General features: G+C 34.6%; 1 protein-coding gene across 4 annotated transcripts in view; it reads right to left on the reverse strand.

The window, feature by feature from the left end:
• Positions 1 to 5,772: 5,772 nt before the first annotated feature.
• LOC126936175 (olfactory receptor 5D13-like) overlaps positions 5,773 to 17,693 on the reverse strand; it is a 69,331-nt gene continuing 57,410 nt past the window's right edge. For 3 of the 4 annotated variants that reach the window (XM_050758644.1, XM_050758641.1, XM_050758642.1), the window contains one exon: positions 5,773 to 8,540. In XM_050758644.1, the coding sequence (XP_050614601.1) occupies positions 7,598 to 8,410 (813 nt within the window). In that variant the 5' untranslated portion in view covers positions 8,411 to 8,540 and the 3' untranslated portion in view covers positions 5,773 to 7,597. Of the gene's footprint in view, positions 8,541 to 8,822; positions 11,576 to 12,732; positions 13,700 to 17,693 lie in introns of those variants that run through there. The other variant, XM_050758643.1, reaches the window with a different exon arrangement.

A 17,693-nucleotide genomic window follows, 5' to 3' on the forward strand; every position in this document is an offset into this window, starting at 1 on the left:
ATGACACCTTCTGATCCGCAATGACTCTTGTCCCTTCACCACATAAAAAACACTCAAATCCTCCCAAGGGCCCAAATGCCTTATTCCACCACAGCATTTTGTTAAAGTTGACAATATGTAATCACCATCAGGACCAAATATAAAGGAAGCTCCATGGATGTATTTTCTTAATTAGAGATTCTCAATTCCAGTTTCTCTCAACCTATGAAACTAAGGGGACAAGCAATGGTTACTCTACAAACCTAGCATACAACGTTGGTCCTGGTAAGAGATATCGCAAGAAACACTCTTGTTCCACAGATGGGAAGGGATTACTCATCCATTGCAATTCTGAAGTCCACCCGGGGAAATTTAGAAATTTCTTTGGTTAAATTGCAAAATCTGGGAATAATTAGCTTAATTAGTCTTGGTTCCTTGGCTCTGACCTCGGGACTTTTGGTGCCACTGTCTGAATCATCCTTTCTTCTTATGAAATGTGGAACATATTTGCAGCTTAGCAGGTTTCTTAGCTTGTTTTCTGCTAATAGAATTTTGATTTTTTCCATTTTTTTCAGTCACTGTGTCTTTCAGTTCAACATAGTGATCTCTCTCTCTTTCTGTGTGTGTGTGTGTTTGTGTGTATCTATATGTGTGTATGTGCACTTTGTGTGTATGTATACATGTACACTTATATACATAAATGAACTTTGTGGTGCTTCTATGAATCTTATTGAATTCCACTATATTAGAGATAAAAACACATCCTTAAGTATTTTAGATATAAGTCTTTCCCAACCTTGGGTTTCTATGAGATGGCTCAGAGATGGCACACTTAAGATTCCTAAAAGCCTTGTTGTTGATAGAGGATGTAGAGCACTTTTAAACTCTTTTGGGAGTCTTTTGTGTGAATATATTCTGAGATACCACTTTAGATCTTTCTGAGGTTTTTCTATTTTTTTTTTAAGATTTTATAGTCAAATCCTAGACTTCATCTTTAAATCATGTATTCACAGCAATGCCATAGATTTGATCATCCTTGGAAACCACTTCTTAATTTTGTCAACTTTTGCCATTATGGGAGGCTAAGAGATTTCAAAGCCATCAAATCCTGGATCTTTCAATATTAATAATTTAGTTTGTTTCTTGCCTGTCTCATCTTACTCTAATCTTCAAGGCAAAACCAGGTGGAAGTTTAAACATTTCACTTAGAAAATATCTTTTGTTAGATAACACAGAATGTTAGGCACATTTTGTACCTTTCAAATTACTATAGGCAATAGCATTGCTAAACACCTGCCCTACATAACAAGAATATTCTTTTCTACAACTTCCAATAATATTTTTCTCACTCACCTGGAATCTCTAAATTGTAGTCTTATCAAAGATCTCCAAAACATATTAATATTTCAATGATATTTTGTTCAAAACTGACTGCCCATTTCCAAAGCCACCTTAACATCTGGGGTTTTTATTTGGCAACAATATATTCCCAGGCACCAAAAATCTGCTGATATAGTTTGACTCTGTGTCCCCACCCAAATCTCAAGTCGATTGTGATCCTCAGTGTTGGAGGAGGGACCTGGTAGGTGATTCACAGAGGCAGACTTCCCCCTTGCTGTTCTCCTGACAGTAAATGAGTTCTCAGAAAATCTGGTGGTTTAAAGTGTATGCACTTCCTCTTTCACTCTCTCTCTCCTGCCGGCCATGAGAAGACATTCCTGCTTCCCCTTCACCTTTCTGCCATGATTGAAAGTTTCCTGAGGCCTCCTTAGACCTGCCTCCTGTACAGCCTGTGAACTGTGTGTCAACTAAACCTCTTTTCTTCATAAATCACCAAGTCTCAAGGTAGTTCTTGATAGAAGTGTGAGAACAGACTAATACATCTGCATTAATTGTTCATTGACAGCTAAAATGTGTCCCCAAAACTTAGCAGTTGGAAACAATAAGCACTGATTACCTCATGGTTTCTATGCATCAGATATCCAGGAGCAGCTTAGCTCTGAGTTTAGAGTCTCCCATGAGGTTACAACCAGGCTTCCAGAGCTACAGTAATCTCAAGGCTCAACTAATGTCAAACTTCTGCAGCCAACCTCACTCAAGAGGTTGCTGGTACCTCTTGTTCCTTGATGACTGTTGGCCAGAAGCTCAGGTTCTTCATCCCAAAGGTCTCTTCACAGGGTTGTTTAAATTTGGCCACTTCCTGCTGAGTGAAAGACCTAATGTAGGTGGAGAAAAAGAGAGAGAGAGAATATAGCCTATTAAAACTGAACCTCAGGTATGAGGTATTCTCATTCCTACCATATGCTATTCATCACGTAGACCAAGCCAGGTAAAGTATGGGAGGAGACTACACAATGATGTGAATACCAGAGAATAGGATCATTGGGGGTTCCATGTGTGGCTGACTACCACAATTACTGGGAGTAAAATTCAAAAGATAGAGGTGAGACAATAAGAGTGTCTGGTATAAGGAATTATGCAAGAGAGGCAAGCTGAAGGTTACCTTTTGAATGGTTTGCAACAGCTTACTCAAATGCGATATGTGTTGCCTCTATAACTGAAAGACCCAGTACGTTTTAAATCGCTTAATTGCAGTACAAGTTGCCCTAAGTTGTCATTGCTTTGGAGAGGATATCTCAACATTCTGCAGAGCACAAAATCAGGAGAATTATTTTCTGATGTTAAGAATATTTGTATCTTTACAGGATTTATTTAAGACATAATCTCTGACACACATCATCTCTGTCCTAAATTTGTTTCTCACTAAGAAATTTAGGACACTTGCCCAGTGTCTTAAGGCTACCTTAAATATCTGTAGTTCTCTGACAGTAAATTGTGCCAACATTTGGATGCCCTGAATTTTTATTATCTTTTTGCAAGCTCTCCCAGGCATTCAGAAGATCCCAGTTCTTGTAATCACCACCACTTCCATGACAGTTTTGTGAAACCGCCACCTCAGTCCTCCAGGCATTTGATTCAGTGAGCACTTCACTGTAATCATGCACAAAGGATTATTTAGTCAGCCATGTTACTATACACCATGGATTACTGAATACAATTTCTGTTTTAAAGATGCTTAGCCCTATCTTCACAGTCAAGGATATGATTACATACCCATATTTGAAGGTCTAGTTCACAGAGCATTATTAACAAGAGTCTGAGTACATTAGAGAAAACCACAATCTTTTCTAGAGATTTCAAAACATAACATTTATTACAGAAAATTATTTTTACAATTGTTAAATAATTGATGAAAAGGCAAAAATCCCACAAAACCTTAATATACCACAGTAGTGGTTACTGCAGAAAATAACTATCATCCCTAAAGCTGAGGCATGCTGGGATTAATACAGTGTGGAAGGGTGTAGACAGATAACACAGATCCAGGAAAAAGAAATGTTAATTATCTTACATTGAGACATCTTTTACATTCCCTTACTAATTCTAATTGGTTTTGATAGATCTTTTTGGATTTGGATGTTCATACAATTGTATTATCTTAAAATATGAAAGTGTTATTCTATCTTCACTAATATTCTTTTCTTTTTTTCTTGTCTTACTCAATTGTCTAGGACAACGTTTCCACAGAAGTGGAAATAATGAACACTCTTCCCTTGAGTTGAAATTTAAAACAAAGTGTCTATTATTTCCTTTTTTTGTTTTGTTTTGTTTTTTTGAGACAGAGTCTCATTCTGTCTCCAAGCTGGAGTGCAGTGGTGCAATCTCAGCTCACTGCAACCTCCAACTCCCTGGTTCAAGCGATTCTCCTGCCTCAGCCTCCTGAGTGGCTGGTATTACAAGCACATGCCACCACGCCAGGCTAATTTTTGTATTTTTAGTAGAATCGGGGTTTTGCCATGTTGGCCAGGATGGTCTCGATCTCCTGACCTTGTGATCTGCCCACCTCAGCCTCCCGAATTGCTGGGATTACAGGCAGGAACCACCACACCCGGCTGATTATTTTAACTTAATTGTGATATTTACCTATAGATTTGGTAGGTAACAATTAAGACGTTTCTATTTCTATTTTTTCTGGGAGCTTCTGTTTTCTTCTGTTTTGTTTTATTAAGAACAGGTGCGTGAAGGTTAGTTTCATGCATCAATTAACTGGGCCACGGGGTGCCCAGACATTCAGTCAAACATTATTATGGATGTTTTTATAAGGGTGTTTTGGGATGAGATTAACAATTAAATCAGAAGCCTAAGTAAAGCAGATTGCCCTTGGTAATGCGAATGGGAAGCGTCCATCAGTATATGCCTGAGTCTAACAAAAGGCTAATTCTCTCCCAAGCAAAGGCAGATTCCTTCCTCTTTCTGCCTTTGAACTGGGACATTAGGTGTTTGCCTATAGACTGGAACTGGAACATCGCTCTTCCTGGATCTCAAAACTGCTGACCTTCTGACTGGAAATACACCCCTGGCCCTCTGGTTCTTGGGCCTTCCGAATTAGACTAGAATTTCATCATTGGCTGCCCTGGGATCCAGCGTGCTGATTTACCCTGAAGTTCTCAGTATCTGTCCGCCTTTATAATCGCATGAGCTAATTCTTTAAAGTAAATAAATACCTTCAAATGGAGAGAGATAGATATAGGTTAGCAGATATTTATTCCCTTGGTTCCATTTCTCTGGAAAATTTTGACTAATACAAGATATAAATTTTAATAAATATCTTTACTATATAAATTGAAATAAACATACGCTTTTCTCCCTTATTTTGCTAATATGGTAGATTCACTGATGAATTTTAAATGACATATCCACTTTAAATTCCTAGAATAATATACAACTTGCTTTATATATTGTTGAAATTTATGCGAAAACTTTGTTATTAGTATTGCTGTATTCTATATTCTGTTCATAAGTTGTTACCTAAAATCGCCAAGAATTACCTCCAAAAATTTTCCTGAACTTTGGTTCTCTCACATCCACAGGTTCAGGCTTGTTTTTATTTACTCTCCCTAGGATTTTTTCCTGGTGCTTAAACTGCATGACAAGTTTCAGGGCGAAACTTTTACCAACATGGGTGTTCTTGAGCTTAAATATTTTATGTATCTAGAATGCCATAAGCAGGAAATACTATTGAATCAAATATTTATCCTTTTCTTAATGTAATTTCTTAATTTATCCTTTTCTTAATTTATTTTCTTATTATCCTTTTCTTAATTTCTTATTTATTAGAAATTAAATTTCTAATACAATCTTTGATGCCGTCTTCATTTAGTCAACATAATATGAAAGTTGACATTTACATAAAATGGTCCAGATATAATTTTTATTGTTGTTAATCCACTAAGAAGTGAGCATTAAACTATAGAACTTCCTTTAGTATTGTGCATATGCTCAGCAAATGTCCTGCCGCAGCCCTCCACGGGAAAAAAGTCACATTTATACCTATTGGATTCAAAGGTTTAAAAGAAGAGCAGCATACAAATGTATTTGTAGAAAAAAATAGCCCATAGCTATCCCTTAATATGACCATTAGCGAGCTTACATTATCTAAAATACATTTATCTTCACAGTTAACATGTTTACTTTCAGATTCAAAGTACAATTTGATAATGTTGGGGGAAAATTGCATTATATTTGTGTAAACTGCCCATTTAATGAACATTTATCAAAATAAAAAAAATCACGTCTTAAAGGGATTTGCAACTCTTCTTTTTTTCTTTTATTTTTATTTTCTACTAAAAGAAACCTACCAAATTACTGCTTACATAACTTCAAAATCAATATTTAAAAATAATATATTCTAAGTTTATCCTCAAAACCTTATTGAATATACTAAATATTCTGCAGTGCATACTCAAACTTTCTAAATCCTTTTTCGTGTTCCTTAACATCTTTATTAAACTATACACACATGCACACACACACACACACACACAGATTTTAAAATACTCGACTAGAGTGTTTAATTATGACTCATTATTGACAGTTAAAACTTAAAGTAAATCCTCTGTTACTTTTGCTATGTTCTCTAAGTGTTGAGAATTTTGTTGTGTGTCCCTGTACAGTAAGTTACATAGACATGTCATTTGGTGTAAAGCATTACAGTAAAAAATTATTCAACTTTTTTTTGAAAATAAAAATAAACCTTGAGGGGAAACAAGCAACTTTTAATAGGTTGGATTGGACCTACAACATATGGTTGTCTTCATATTCTGTGCTTGCAAGTCTTAATCATGATTGCCAAGACACAAGGAGAAAAAGTAAGTTCTTATACCTAATCTCAACCAGCCATTTGGTTGAGGCAGTCAAATTATTTCAATTATTTGAAAACTTCTCTAAAACCAGTTACAGCCATGGGTTATCTGTTTTCTGCAATAAAGTTATCTGGCATTATCAAGGAAGAATGTGTTTAAAGATGTAAATGTTTCAGTCGATTTTTAACCCAGTTTTTCATTTCTCCCTGTACCCATCACTGTTGACTTGTAACTTTGCAGCTGTACAAGAAGTAGATAACTTTCTCAACTCTTGCTTTGGGGCTTGGACATGTGATTTTCTCTGACTCATAAAATGTTAACAGGTGAGACCCAAGCAGGAACTTGAAGTATGCTTTTATTATTGGAATACTCTATCGTGGCTCTGCTTTCAACAAAGACTATTAGCCAAATGTTCCAAAGAAGATGACATACATACAGGTCTGTAGATCCAAAGATAGCTGATCAAGTTACCCTATTCTTGACACCCAAGTGGCCCAACTGATATCAACAGAGCTACCCCAGTCAAGTCACTTATTCGAAAGGATTACTTACTGTTGGATATCACTGACTTTATGAATATTTATTTTCATCAATAAATAACTAATAATATATGTGTATTATCTCAATATCATTATCCTGGTTGTTATATTGTACTATCACAGGGGGAAACTGGTTAAAAGATAATTGGAATTCCTCTATATTATTTCTTACAAAGGAAAATGAATAGAAAATTATCTCAATTAAATTTTTAATAAATAAATAACATGCACAATCATATTGGCATAAATGGCAACACTAGGGTGATGGGCATTTATTTGCAAAAATATTTATCATTTTCTTATTATATTGCATAAAGAAAAATATAATTTATAATACCAAGTATAATTTAACTATACCAGATTCTGGACTTTGTAAGGAAGATAATTTTCTTATTTATTTTTGTTTGTCTGCAAATCTTCTAATGCCAAAATTGCCCATGTAGAATCAATTGCAATTATTTTTAGATAGTGTTTTATACTGAAGAGCTCTTATAGTAATTTTGTTATCAGGTAAACTTCCTCATTGTAAACTACTATTCTTCAGATCATCTCAAAAATTTTTACATTTTGCCATATTTGAATTGAACTGAAATTTGACCTAGGCAATCACACATAAACGTATACTAACACAAAAGCTTTTGTATTACAATATTCTGCATAAACAATTTAGTTTAAATGATCTGAGATTTCATACTTACAATATTTATAACTTTGAAGTTATTTTACTAACAATATTTATAACTTTGAAGTTATTTTACTAAACATCAGTGTGAATAGATATTGGACTGTCGGAGGGTTATCACAATTTCATGCAATGACTGGTTATTAAACAACTGCACTGTTACTCTCAAGGATAAATTATTAATATTTCTAGCATTATATTTTATGACATAATAATTTGGTAATGACTAACTTTCTGACTGTCTCTTTTACATCCTTGTTCCTGAGGCTATAGATCAAGGGGTTCAGCATGGGAATGACCACTGTGTAAAAGACAGAGGCCACCTTGACCATGAGCCATGAACTTTTGGAGTTGGGAACACAGTAGAGAAAAAGAATAGTCCCATGGAAAATGGTAATGGCGGTCAGGTGGGAGGCACACGTGGAGAACGCTTTCTGGCGCCCCCCAGTGGAAGGCATCTTCATGACAGTGATTAAAATGAAAGCATAGGAAGTGAGAATGATCACCAGGCTGCTTATTTCATTGAATGTGGCAGAAACTAAAATAACCTTCTGGCTCACATAGGGGTCAGAACAGGACACAGCAACAATGGCAGCGTGCTCACAGACAAAGTTATTGATGAAATTAGTCCTACAAAAAGATAAAGTCAACAGAAAGTATGTGTATGTTAGGGAACAAACTAAACTCCAAGAGTATGATGCAGCCACTAACAAGGAGCAAAGCCTCCGGGACATTGCAACCGTGTACAGCAGAGGGTTACACACGGCCACAAATCTGTCATAGGCCATCGCTGCCAGCATGAATGTTTCTGTCACCACAAATATGCAGGCAAAGAAGAATTGCATGATGCATCCTGTGAAGCAGATGGTTCTGTCTTCCACAACCAAGTTCTCCAGCAATTTGGGTGTAACTGTGGTGGAATAACAGAAATCAACAAAGGACAAGTGGCTGAGGAAAAAGTACATTGGGGTGTGGAGTTTGGGGTTGATCCTGATGACCATGATCATGCCCAGGTTCCCCAGCACAGTGACTCTGTAGATGGTCAGGAACACCAGGAACAGGGGCAGCTGAAGGTCTGGATATTCTGAGAAGCCCAAGAGGATGAAGGTGACTGCAGCAGTCTGATTTTTTTGAATCCTATGAAAAAGAAAATAAGAAAGTTGATCCAGAGAAGTAGGCACCAATATGTGCAATAAGAAACAGAAAGGAAGAAATATTGAGAGACTTAGTGGGTCTTTATTAAGAGTGTTACTGAAAATACTAGGTTTCCACTGTTACGTTATTTCAAAAGGTAGAGTACTTATATAAAAATTACAAGGTGAATAGGACTATTTTGTGAATGGAATAATAAAAAACAAAATTAAGACAGGAATAACAACAAAATGGGGTGTACCTTCCTATATTTCAGATAAGACTCACCATCATCATAGACATCAGGCTTCATGAGAAGGGCCACTCTAAGTTTGCATGAATCTGAGATAAGTGCAAATATTTCTGTTGGAGGAAATATATACTTTTCTACAGTTTCATTTCTGCCTTATCGCTAAAGCTATGAGATAGTTAACTTACAACTCTTAACAAATTGTAAAATGTTAACATTCCTGTAAAGTGGTAAATTTAACGTTTTATTGGTGGTTTTATTTTTAACACCCTTCTCATTCCTTGTAATCCAATACTTTCAACACATTCTGGAGCTGTGTTGCACTAATATGCTAATCTTTCTCATGCATGTTGAACTAAACTTGAAAAATGTTTAATGTTATTTTTAATGATGTATTATATCACTTATGAGAAGGTTATTGCAACAAAATATGTGATGTATGTTTCTGTAGTGATAAATAGTTGAAGCAATAGTAAATGAAAAGTTCTTTATTTTCTGAGGTGGCATATTTCAGAAGATAGGTAGGTGATAGACAACAATAAACATAAAAGTACTGAATAGTGCAAATAAATATTAGTTTTTAGGAAAAATACATTCCATCCCTTTGATTTAAGTTTAAAGCTTTGCCAAGGATAAGTGTCAGGGGGACCCATCTCAAATAGGACATCTTAATATTCAATGAATATGCCTTGGTGCCACTAGGCATTTCCTCAATAATAAAATGTGATAATATATTCATGATATGAAATTTAAATCAGTAGAATGGAAGCAGAAAGATTGCTAATGATTGTAATGGTTACAAGACATGCTATGAAGCGTATTAGATATTCAGTTTTATATTTTTAGAATTATAGCTAATTAGTGTGGTTTCAAAAACCTTGAATAGTTATTGAAATGAGGCTTATATAGCACAGCTATCAACATGTGGACACATTTGTGAATACAATGCAGAGAATCATTTTCCTGAACCCACACAATGGAAGTACTGTAGAATTTCATTTGTGGCTTTACTCTAAGTCATAACTATATATTCCCAATTCTCCTTTATGTTTTTCCATTACACAATAGCTTTCTCTAGTTCCCACAAGCTTGTACCTGTAGGAAAGATATCTTCCAAAAGGAGCAATTACTCAGCAATTTCCCTGAAACAATTATTTATAAAAATCTTAACACTATAAAACTAGATTGTGACTGTATTCCACAGTCACGCTCCTCAATGTGAAATATCCTTTGCAACATTGCAAGAATAATTTTCTGTAATCAATTTAACCTGAGAGTCAATGACTTTAACAATCCCTAATGCTTTTTACTGATGAATGCATGAAAACTACATTGTGCAGTCTGGATTTTCCCAAACTGCTTAGATCTAGATATTCAATCTCATTACCACTAACACATTCTTAAAGTCATGGTAGATGTATCAGGTTGTCATAGAGCACATGCTCATTTACATAAAGTGTGCTATCTATTATCACCTTTATAATGCTTTATTTTACCTTTTACTGTTATAAAGATTACTCATTGTTTCTTCTTCTCTGTATACATTGCAAACACTAGTGTTTATAACTCAAAATTACCATAAGTCATAACCTATCATTTACAGATTTGGTTATTAGTCTCACTTATCTCCTCAGAAAGTATAGGAAGTTTAAAGATAAGGCTAATTTTGTTTTATTCTTCTTTATTTGCCAAAGTATTGATTTCATTGCTGGGTACATGGTGGGAGCCTGATGAGAAAATCAGAATTTATATCATTTGAAAGAGAGAAGGAATTGGGATATAACAACAAAAGTCCTCTGCTCGTTGAACTAAGTGGATTGGGGAGGACTTTGACCTACATGTGTGTTTGTCTCATACTAAGATTACCAGAACTTAGTCTTTTTCTTCTAAAATAAAATTTAAATATCTAAATCAACTCACCTAAATACAGAGGCATTTGAGTGATTCATTTACTGAAGGATCTTTTGCTGAAATTAATGAACTCCAATAATGCTCCTGCTTAGTATTTAATTAATAGAAACAAACCTGAAAACAACAGTAGGAGTGTCGCGAGTATATTTTCTTGAAGATTTTAAATGTTACCTTTTTCCCCAACCTATTAAGAAAACTCATAGATAGCAGAGATAAGGTCACATCTAGAAACTAAGTCCTAGCACCAAACTGTGTCACAAATATATGCCCCCAAGACCTTGGGGACCTCAAGACTAGAGAATATCACTGAAGTATTGCCTTGGAGCCTACAGTTTGTGCAATTAGATATAACACTGTCCCGTGTGATATCTTGTTTGTATAGTGCTTTTCTAAAGCCCTTGACATTTGCCTTACCAACTTCACTTAATTAATCTTAATACTGAATTTTGACTTTATATAAGTATAAAATACAGAAATGTGAAAGGGAAAAATCAGCTGTAAAGCAATAGTCTAGACATGGATATTATTACCTCATGAGGAATTTATTTTCTCTTTTTATGAAGGTACATTTATGTTATTATATGTCCAAATACAGAGCTGCCTAAATAATGCTACATCATTTATTTATCATTTGTTAGCAATATAAACTTCATTTGGTAGCCACACCATTGTTTTTATTTAATAGAAAACAATTTGTGTTGGCCTTTTAAAAATATGGCTAAATGATCTTCAGATGTTTATGTTGACTATTGGATCTGAAAAATACTGGGTTATATGTTTCTAAAAATAAACCAGTTTATGGAAAATGCCACTTTATGGAGAAGATGATGTATTCATTAATTTTGGCAATCTATCTAGCATGTTTTTTAAAGAATAAAAGCTTCTCCAATTCTGTGAAGAAACTCATTGGTAGCTTGATGGGGATGGCATTGAATCTATAAATTACCTTGGGCAGTATGGCCATTTTCACGATATTGATTCTTCCTATCCATGAGCATGGTATGTTCTTCCATTTGTTTGTGTCCTCTTTGATTTCACTGAGCAGTGGTTTGTAGTTCTCCTTGAAGAGGTCCTTTACATCCCTTGTAAGTTGGATTCCTAGGTATTTGATTCTCTTTGAAGCAATTGTGAATGGAAGTTCATTCCTGATTTGGCTCTCTGTTTGTCTGTTACTGGTGTATAAGAATGCTTGTGATTTTTGCACATTCATTTTGTATCCTGAGACTTTGCTGAAGTTGCTTATCAGCTTAAGGAGATTTTGGGCTGAGACAATGGGGTTTTCTAAATATACAATCATGTCATCTGCAAAGAGGGACAATTTGACTTCTTCTTTTCCTAACTGAATACCCTTGATTTCTTTCTCTTGCCTAATTGCCCTAGCCAGAACTTCCAACACTATGTTGAATAGGAGTGGTGAGAGAGGGCATCCCTGTCTTGTGCCAGTTTTCAAAGGGAATTTTTCCAGTTTTTGCCCATTCAGTATGATATTGGCTGTGGGTTTGTCATAAATAGCTCTTATTATTTTGAGGTACGTTCTATCAATACCGAATTTATTGAGCGTTTTTAGCATGAAGGGCTGTTGAATTTTGGAATCAACCCAAATGTCCATCAGTGACAGATTGGATTAAGAAAATGTGGCACATATACACCATGGAATACTATGCAGCCATCAAAAAGGATGAGTTTGTGTCCTTTGTAGGGACATGGATGCAGCTGGAAACCATCATTCTTAGCAAACTATCACAAGAACAGAAAACCAAACACCGCATGTTCTCACTCATAGGTGGGAACTGAACAATGAGATCACTTGGACTCAGGAAGGGGAACATCACACACCGGGGCCTATCATGTTGAGGGGGGAGGGGGGAGGGATTGCATTGGGAGTTATACCTGATGTAAATGACGAGTTGATGGGTGCAGCACACCAACATGGCACAAGTATACATATGTAACAAACCTGCACGTTATGCACATGTACCCTACAACTTAAAGTATAATAATAATAAATAAATTAAAAAAAAAAAAAAAAAAAAAAACCTTCTCACTAGTGCAAAGTCCAAAATGCATTCCTAAACATTGGGCATCTCTGCTACATGTAGTAATGCAAGGGCCCGTGTTCCTTTCTACTCATATTTCACCACCGTCATGGTGCGTCCGAGGTTATGGTTGTGTCTTGCATGTGAGGAAAAGGGAATTATGCAACAACCTTTTAATGTGTTTTCAGAGAAAAGCTCATTTCATTGCAGAGGACCTCATATAGCACATAGGGAAATCAAGGGCAAAAGAGCTGATGGTGTCTCAGACACGATACAACTAAGGAACTACAGATAGAAAAGCAATAGGAATCTGTTCATTGAAGATATTCGCCTGTGGTTTCCTTTTCTTGTAGTATCTTTGCCTGTCTTTGTTATCAACATAAAGCCAGTTCCATAAAATGAGTCTCAAAGTGTTCTCACTTCTTTAATGTTTGGAATGTTTTTAGAAATATTAGTGTTTGTACTTTTTATATGTTTGGTAGAATTCACAAGTGAAACCGTCTTGTCCCGCATTTTCTTTCTTGGGAGGTTTTTGATTACTGATTCAATCTTGTTATTCGTTTTTTATCTGTTCAGAGTTTCTATTTCTTCATGATTCAGTCATTGTAGGTTGTATATTTCTAAAAATTTACTTATTTCTTGTAAGTCATCCAATTTGTAGGCATGCAATTGTTCATAGTAGTCAATTTTGGTCCTTCTTAATTTCTAAGGCATCGGTAGGTTAGATGCAATGTTTCCTCTTTCATTTCTGATTATATTTGAGTCTCCTTTTTTCTTGGTCCACCTATTATTTGGCCAATTATGTTTACATTTTTAAAAATCCTGAGTTTTTATTGATTTATTCTATTGTTTTTTTATATTATTTATTTCTGTTCTAACATTTATTATTCCCATCTTTCTGTTAACTTTATGCTTCACATCCCATGTTCATGGATTAGAAAACTTATTGTTGTTAAAATATTCATTCTACTCAAATATATGTAATGATTTAATGCAATGTCAATTAAAATCACATAGATTTGGACTTATTTTCTATTATCACAAAACAGAATAGAAACTAAAATTTTTGTAAACATACAAAAGATCAAAACAGCTAAAGTAAACAAGAAATAAAAAAGAAAAATGCTGGAGGCATCACTCTTCCTGATTTCAAAATACATTACAAAATCGCAATAAATAAAATAGTATTGTACTGGCATATAAACAGACACATAGACCATTGGGCAGAATAGAAAGCCCAGACATAACCCACACACATACAGACATCTAACCTTTAACAAGTGTACCAAGAATACATAATGGGAAAAAGGATAGTCTCTTCAACAAATCCTGTTAGGAAAACTGGATATCCACATGCAAAAGAATGAAGTCAGACCCGCTTCTGACATGATACACAAAAGTCAACTCAAAATAGATTAAAAATTAAATTTAGGGTCATTAACTGTAAAAGAGAATATAGTGGAAAATCTTCCTGACTGGTTTTGTCCATTATTTCCTGAACATGGCGACAAAAACACGAACAATAAAAGTGAAAATAGATCAGTGGAAGTGTATCAAACTGAAAAGTTGCACAGCAAAAGAAACAATCAACAGAGTGAAAAGGCAACCTATGAAATGGAAGAAAATATTTGCTAATCATATGTTTTATAAGAAGTTAATATGTGAAATATATAAGGAACTCCTACAATTCAACAGCACAAGGGAAATACCCAATGAAAACAGGTATAGGACTTAAATAGACATTTCTCCATTATGGACATACAGATGGCCAACATGTACATGAAAAGACGATGAAATCACTATTCATCTGGGAATTACAAGACAAAACCATAATGAGATATCACCTCATACCTTTTAGTATGGCTATGATGAAACATAATAATAATAATTAGTGTTGCAAGGATGTGGAGATATAGGACGCTTGTCCATTGTTGATGGGCACATAAAGTGGTGCAGCCACCATGGGAAACATATCAACGTTCCTTAAAATATTAAAACTAGAATTAGTATACAACCCAGCAATCTCACTTTTGGGTATATAACCAAAAGAACTGAAATCCAGATCTTGAAGAGATATCTACACTACCATGCTCACTCCAGCATTATTCACAATACCCAAAATATGGAAACAATCTAAACATCCATTGACAGATGAATGGAGACCAAAAAATATGGCATATACATAAAATGGAATATTATTCAGCCTTAAAAAGAAAGGAATCCTGCTATATGTGACAACAGAAATAAACCTGGAGGGCCTTATGCCAAATTAGATAAATGAGCAACAGAAGTACAAATATGTTCTTGATAATGACAGGAGACAGAGAAATTCACCCTTGTTGAGCTGAATGAGGGCTCAAGGTACTGTGCCCAGGCTTTCCCTCTTTTGTAGTGACACCTAACATGGCTTTCCAATTGTGCATTTGCTATGTACTCAGCACTGTAATAGGCATTTTAGAAACTATAAAATTATAAAATGTTGGCCTTGACTTCCAAACTTTTTCTTCTAAGAATTATTCTGGGGAATAATGCATGTGACTGCAAATTATACAATAAAGCATACAATTCTTATTACATACTAAAACTAAAGTTTGTGCACATAAAAAGAAGAAGAATATTGTGATCAAAAGAATAAAAGTATTTCCTAGAAATATAGGCCAATTAATAATAATAAATGTGGTGAAAGATAATGAATCAAATATTCCTAGTTAATGGAACTAAGTGATTATCGTAGCAGTTAGACTTACACATGGGTTTGCCTCCTGCAGAGATTATTGGAACACACTATTTTCCTTCTAAAGTTATATAAAGTAAGAATTGAATAACTCACTTACGTGCAGAAGGAATTGACTTACTCATTTACTGACGCTTCTTTTGCAAAGATTAATAGACTCCAGGGAAGTGCCCGAGGAGAATCCAAATTAAATAAAAAAAATAAGCAAATCACAATAAAAGTGACAGGAGTCTATACTAGATTTCAATAAATGTTTTAAGAAAATAACTTTTTCCCCTAATTTTTTCAAAATAATCTCAGTGATAACAGAGAGGAAAGGAGACTAAAAGGCTAAATTCTAACACCAAACTGTGTCACACATATATATGCCACAAAGGCCTTAGGGATGTTAACCCTAGAGAATATAATTGAAGTATTCCCTAGGAGGCCACAAATAAAACAATTAGATAAAACAATGCCCCATGTGATATCCTGGTTGCATGTAATTTCTTGTAATGACTGCTGAATAATTTCATTATAAACTTTAATCCCATGATCTTTTTTTAAATATGTCGAACCAGACAATATATTTTGACTTAACATACCTGAAAAATACAAAAATGCAAAAAAGAAAAAAATCAGCTATTGGGCAACAATCCAGAGATAACTACTGTCAATTGTTTTTGTATTTCTGGTTTTCTCACCACTATGTGGGTATATATGTATTTCTGTGTATCTGAAACAAAGCTTATACAGTAAGTATCATAGCTATATTGTGTATTATCCTTTTTCATATAAAATTGTAGTGTGAGCTTCATTTTAGGTAACAAATAGCTATTAAACTTATATAAATACCTGTTCATCTTTTCTTTAAGTAAATGTGATATGCATTATTTTTTAATTTATTAAATATGTATGTTGGTGATTCTTGAAATTAATTGTGAATTTCATTACAAATAGAGATGCAAAAATTCCTCAACAGAATACCACAAACTGTATTCAACAGCACGTAAAAAGACATTAAAATTAAACACATGGCAAGTGGAATTTATTCCTGGAATGTAATATAGTACAGTTTGCCACATTAAAATTCATCAGTGTAATACACCACATTAACAGCATAAATGAAAAAATACATGATCTTCTCAATTGATGTAGAAAAGCAATTTGACAAAAGTCCACACTCTTTCATAATAAAACCACTAAAAAAACTAAGAATAGAGAAAACAGCTTCAGCAAGTTAAAGGCCAGTGATACATGAAAAGCCTACAGTTAATACTCAAAGATGGAAAGGCTAAAAGATTTTCCTCAGAGATAAAGAATAAGACAAAGATGTTTGCTTTCACTGCTTTCATTCAAAATAGTGTTAAAGGTTCTAGCCAGAGCAATTAGGCGACACAGGTTTTCAAAATGCATCCAAATATGACAGAAAAAAAAATCAGAATTTTAGCAGATGACTTTTTTTTTTTTTTGACAGAGTTTCACTCTTGTTGCCCAGGCTGGAGTGCAAAGGCACGATCTCAGCTCACTGCAACCTCTACCTCTTAGTTCAAGAGATTCTCCTGCCTCAGTCTTCTGAATAGCTGGGAATAGCTGAGATTACAGGTGCCCACAACCCCACCTGGCTCATGTTTTATATTTTTAGGAAAGATGGGGTTTTACCATGTTGGCTAGGCTGGTCTTGAACTCCTGACTTCAGGTGAACACATTTACCCAACATAACTCTTAGAACTAATAAACAAATCCAACAATATTCCAGGATACAAATTAAACATACAAAAATGTGTTGCATTTCTTTACTTTCAAAGAACAAGTCCCCTCCAAAAAAAAAAAAAAAAGAAACAATTTGTTTGCATTTGCATAGAAAAGAATGAAATACTTAGGAATAAACTTAGCCAAACAGACAAAAGAATAATACACTGAAAAGTATAAAATGTTGCTGACAGAAATTAAAGAGGACATAAATAAATGAAAAGTCATCTTATGTTCATAGATTTGAAGCCTTTATGTGGTAAGATGTCAGTACTCCCCATAGCAATTACAAATCCATTGAAAACTCTATGAAAATCTCAATGACATTGTTTGCATCGAAAAAAATCCATTCTAAAATCTAGACAGAATTACATGAGACTCTAAATAGCCATAACACTCTTGTAAAAGGAAAACAAAGTTGGAGGTTTCACACTTTCTGATTTCATACTTACCAAAAAGCTATAGTAATCAAAGCAGTGAAGTACTGGTATAAAGAA

This window comes from Macaca thibetana, chromosome 14, assembly GCF_024542745.1.
Source record: "Macaca thibetana thibetana isolate TM-01 chromosome 14, ASM2454274v1, whole genome shotgun sequence".
In the NCBI taxonomy this organism is placed as follows: domain Eukaryota; kingdom Metazoa; phylum Chordata; class Mammalia; order Primates; family Cercopithecidae; genus Macaca; species Macaca thibetana.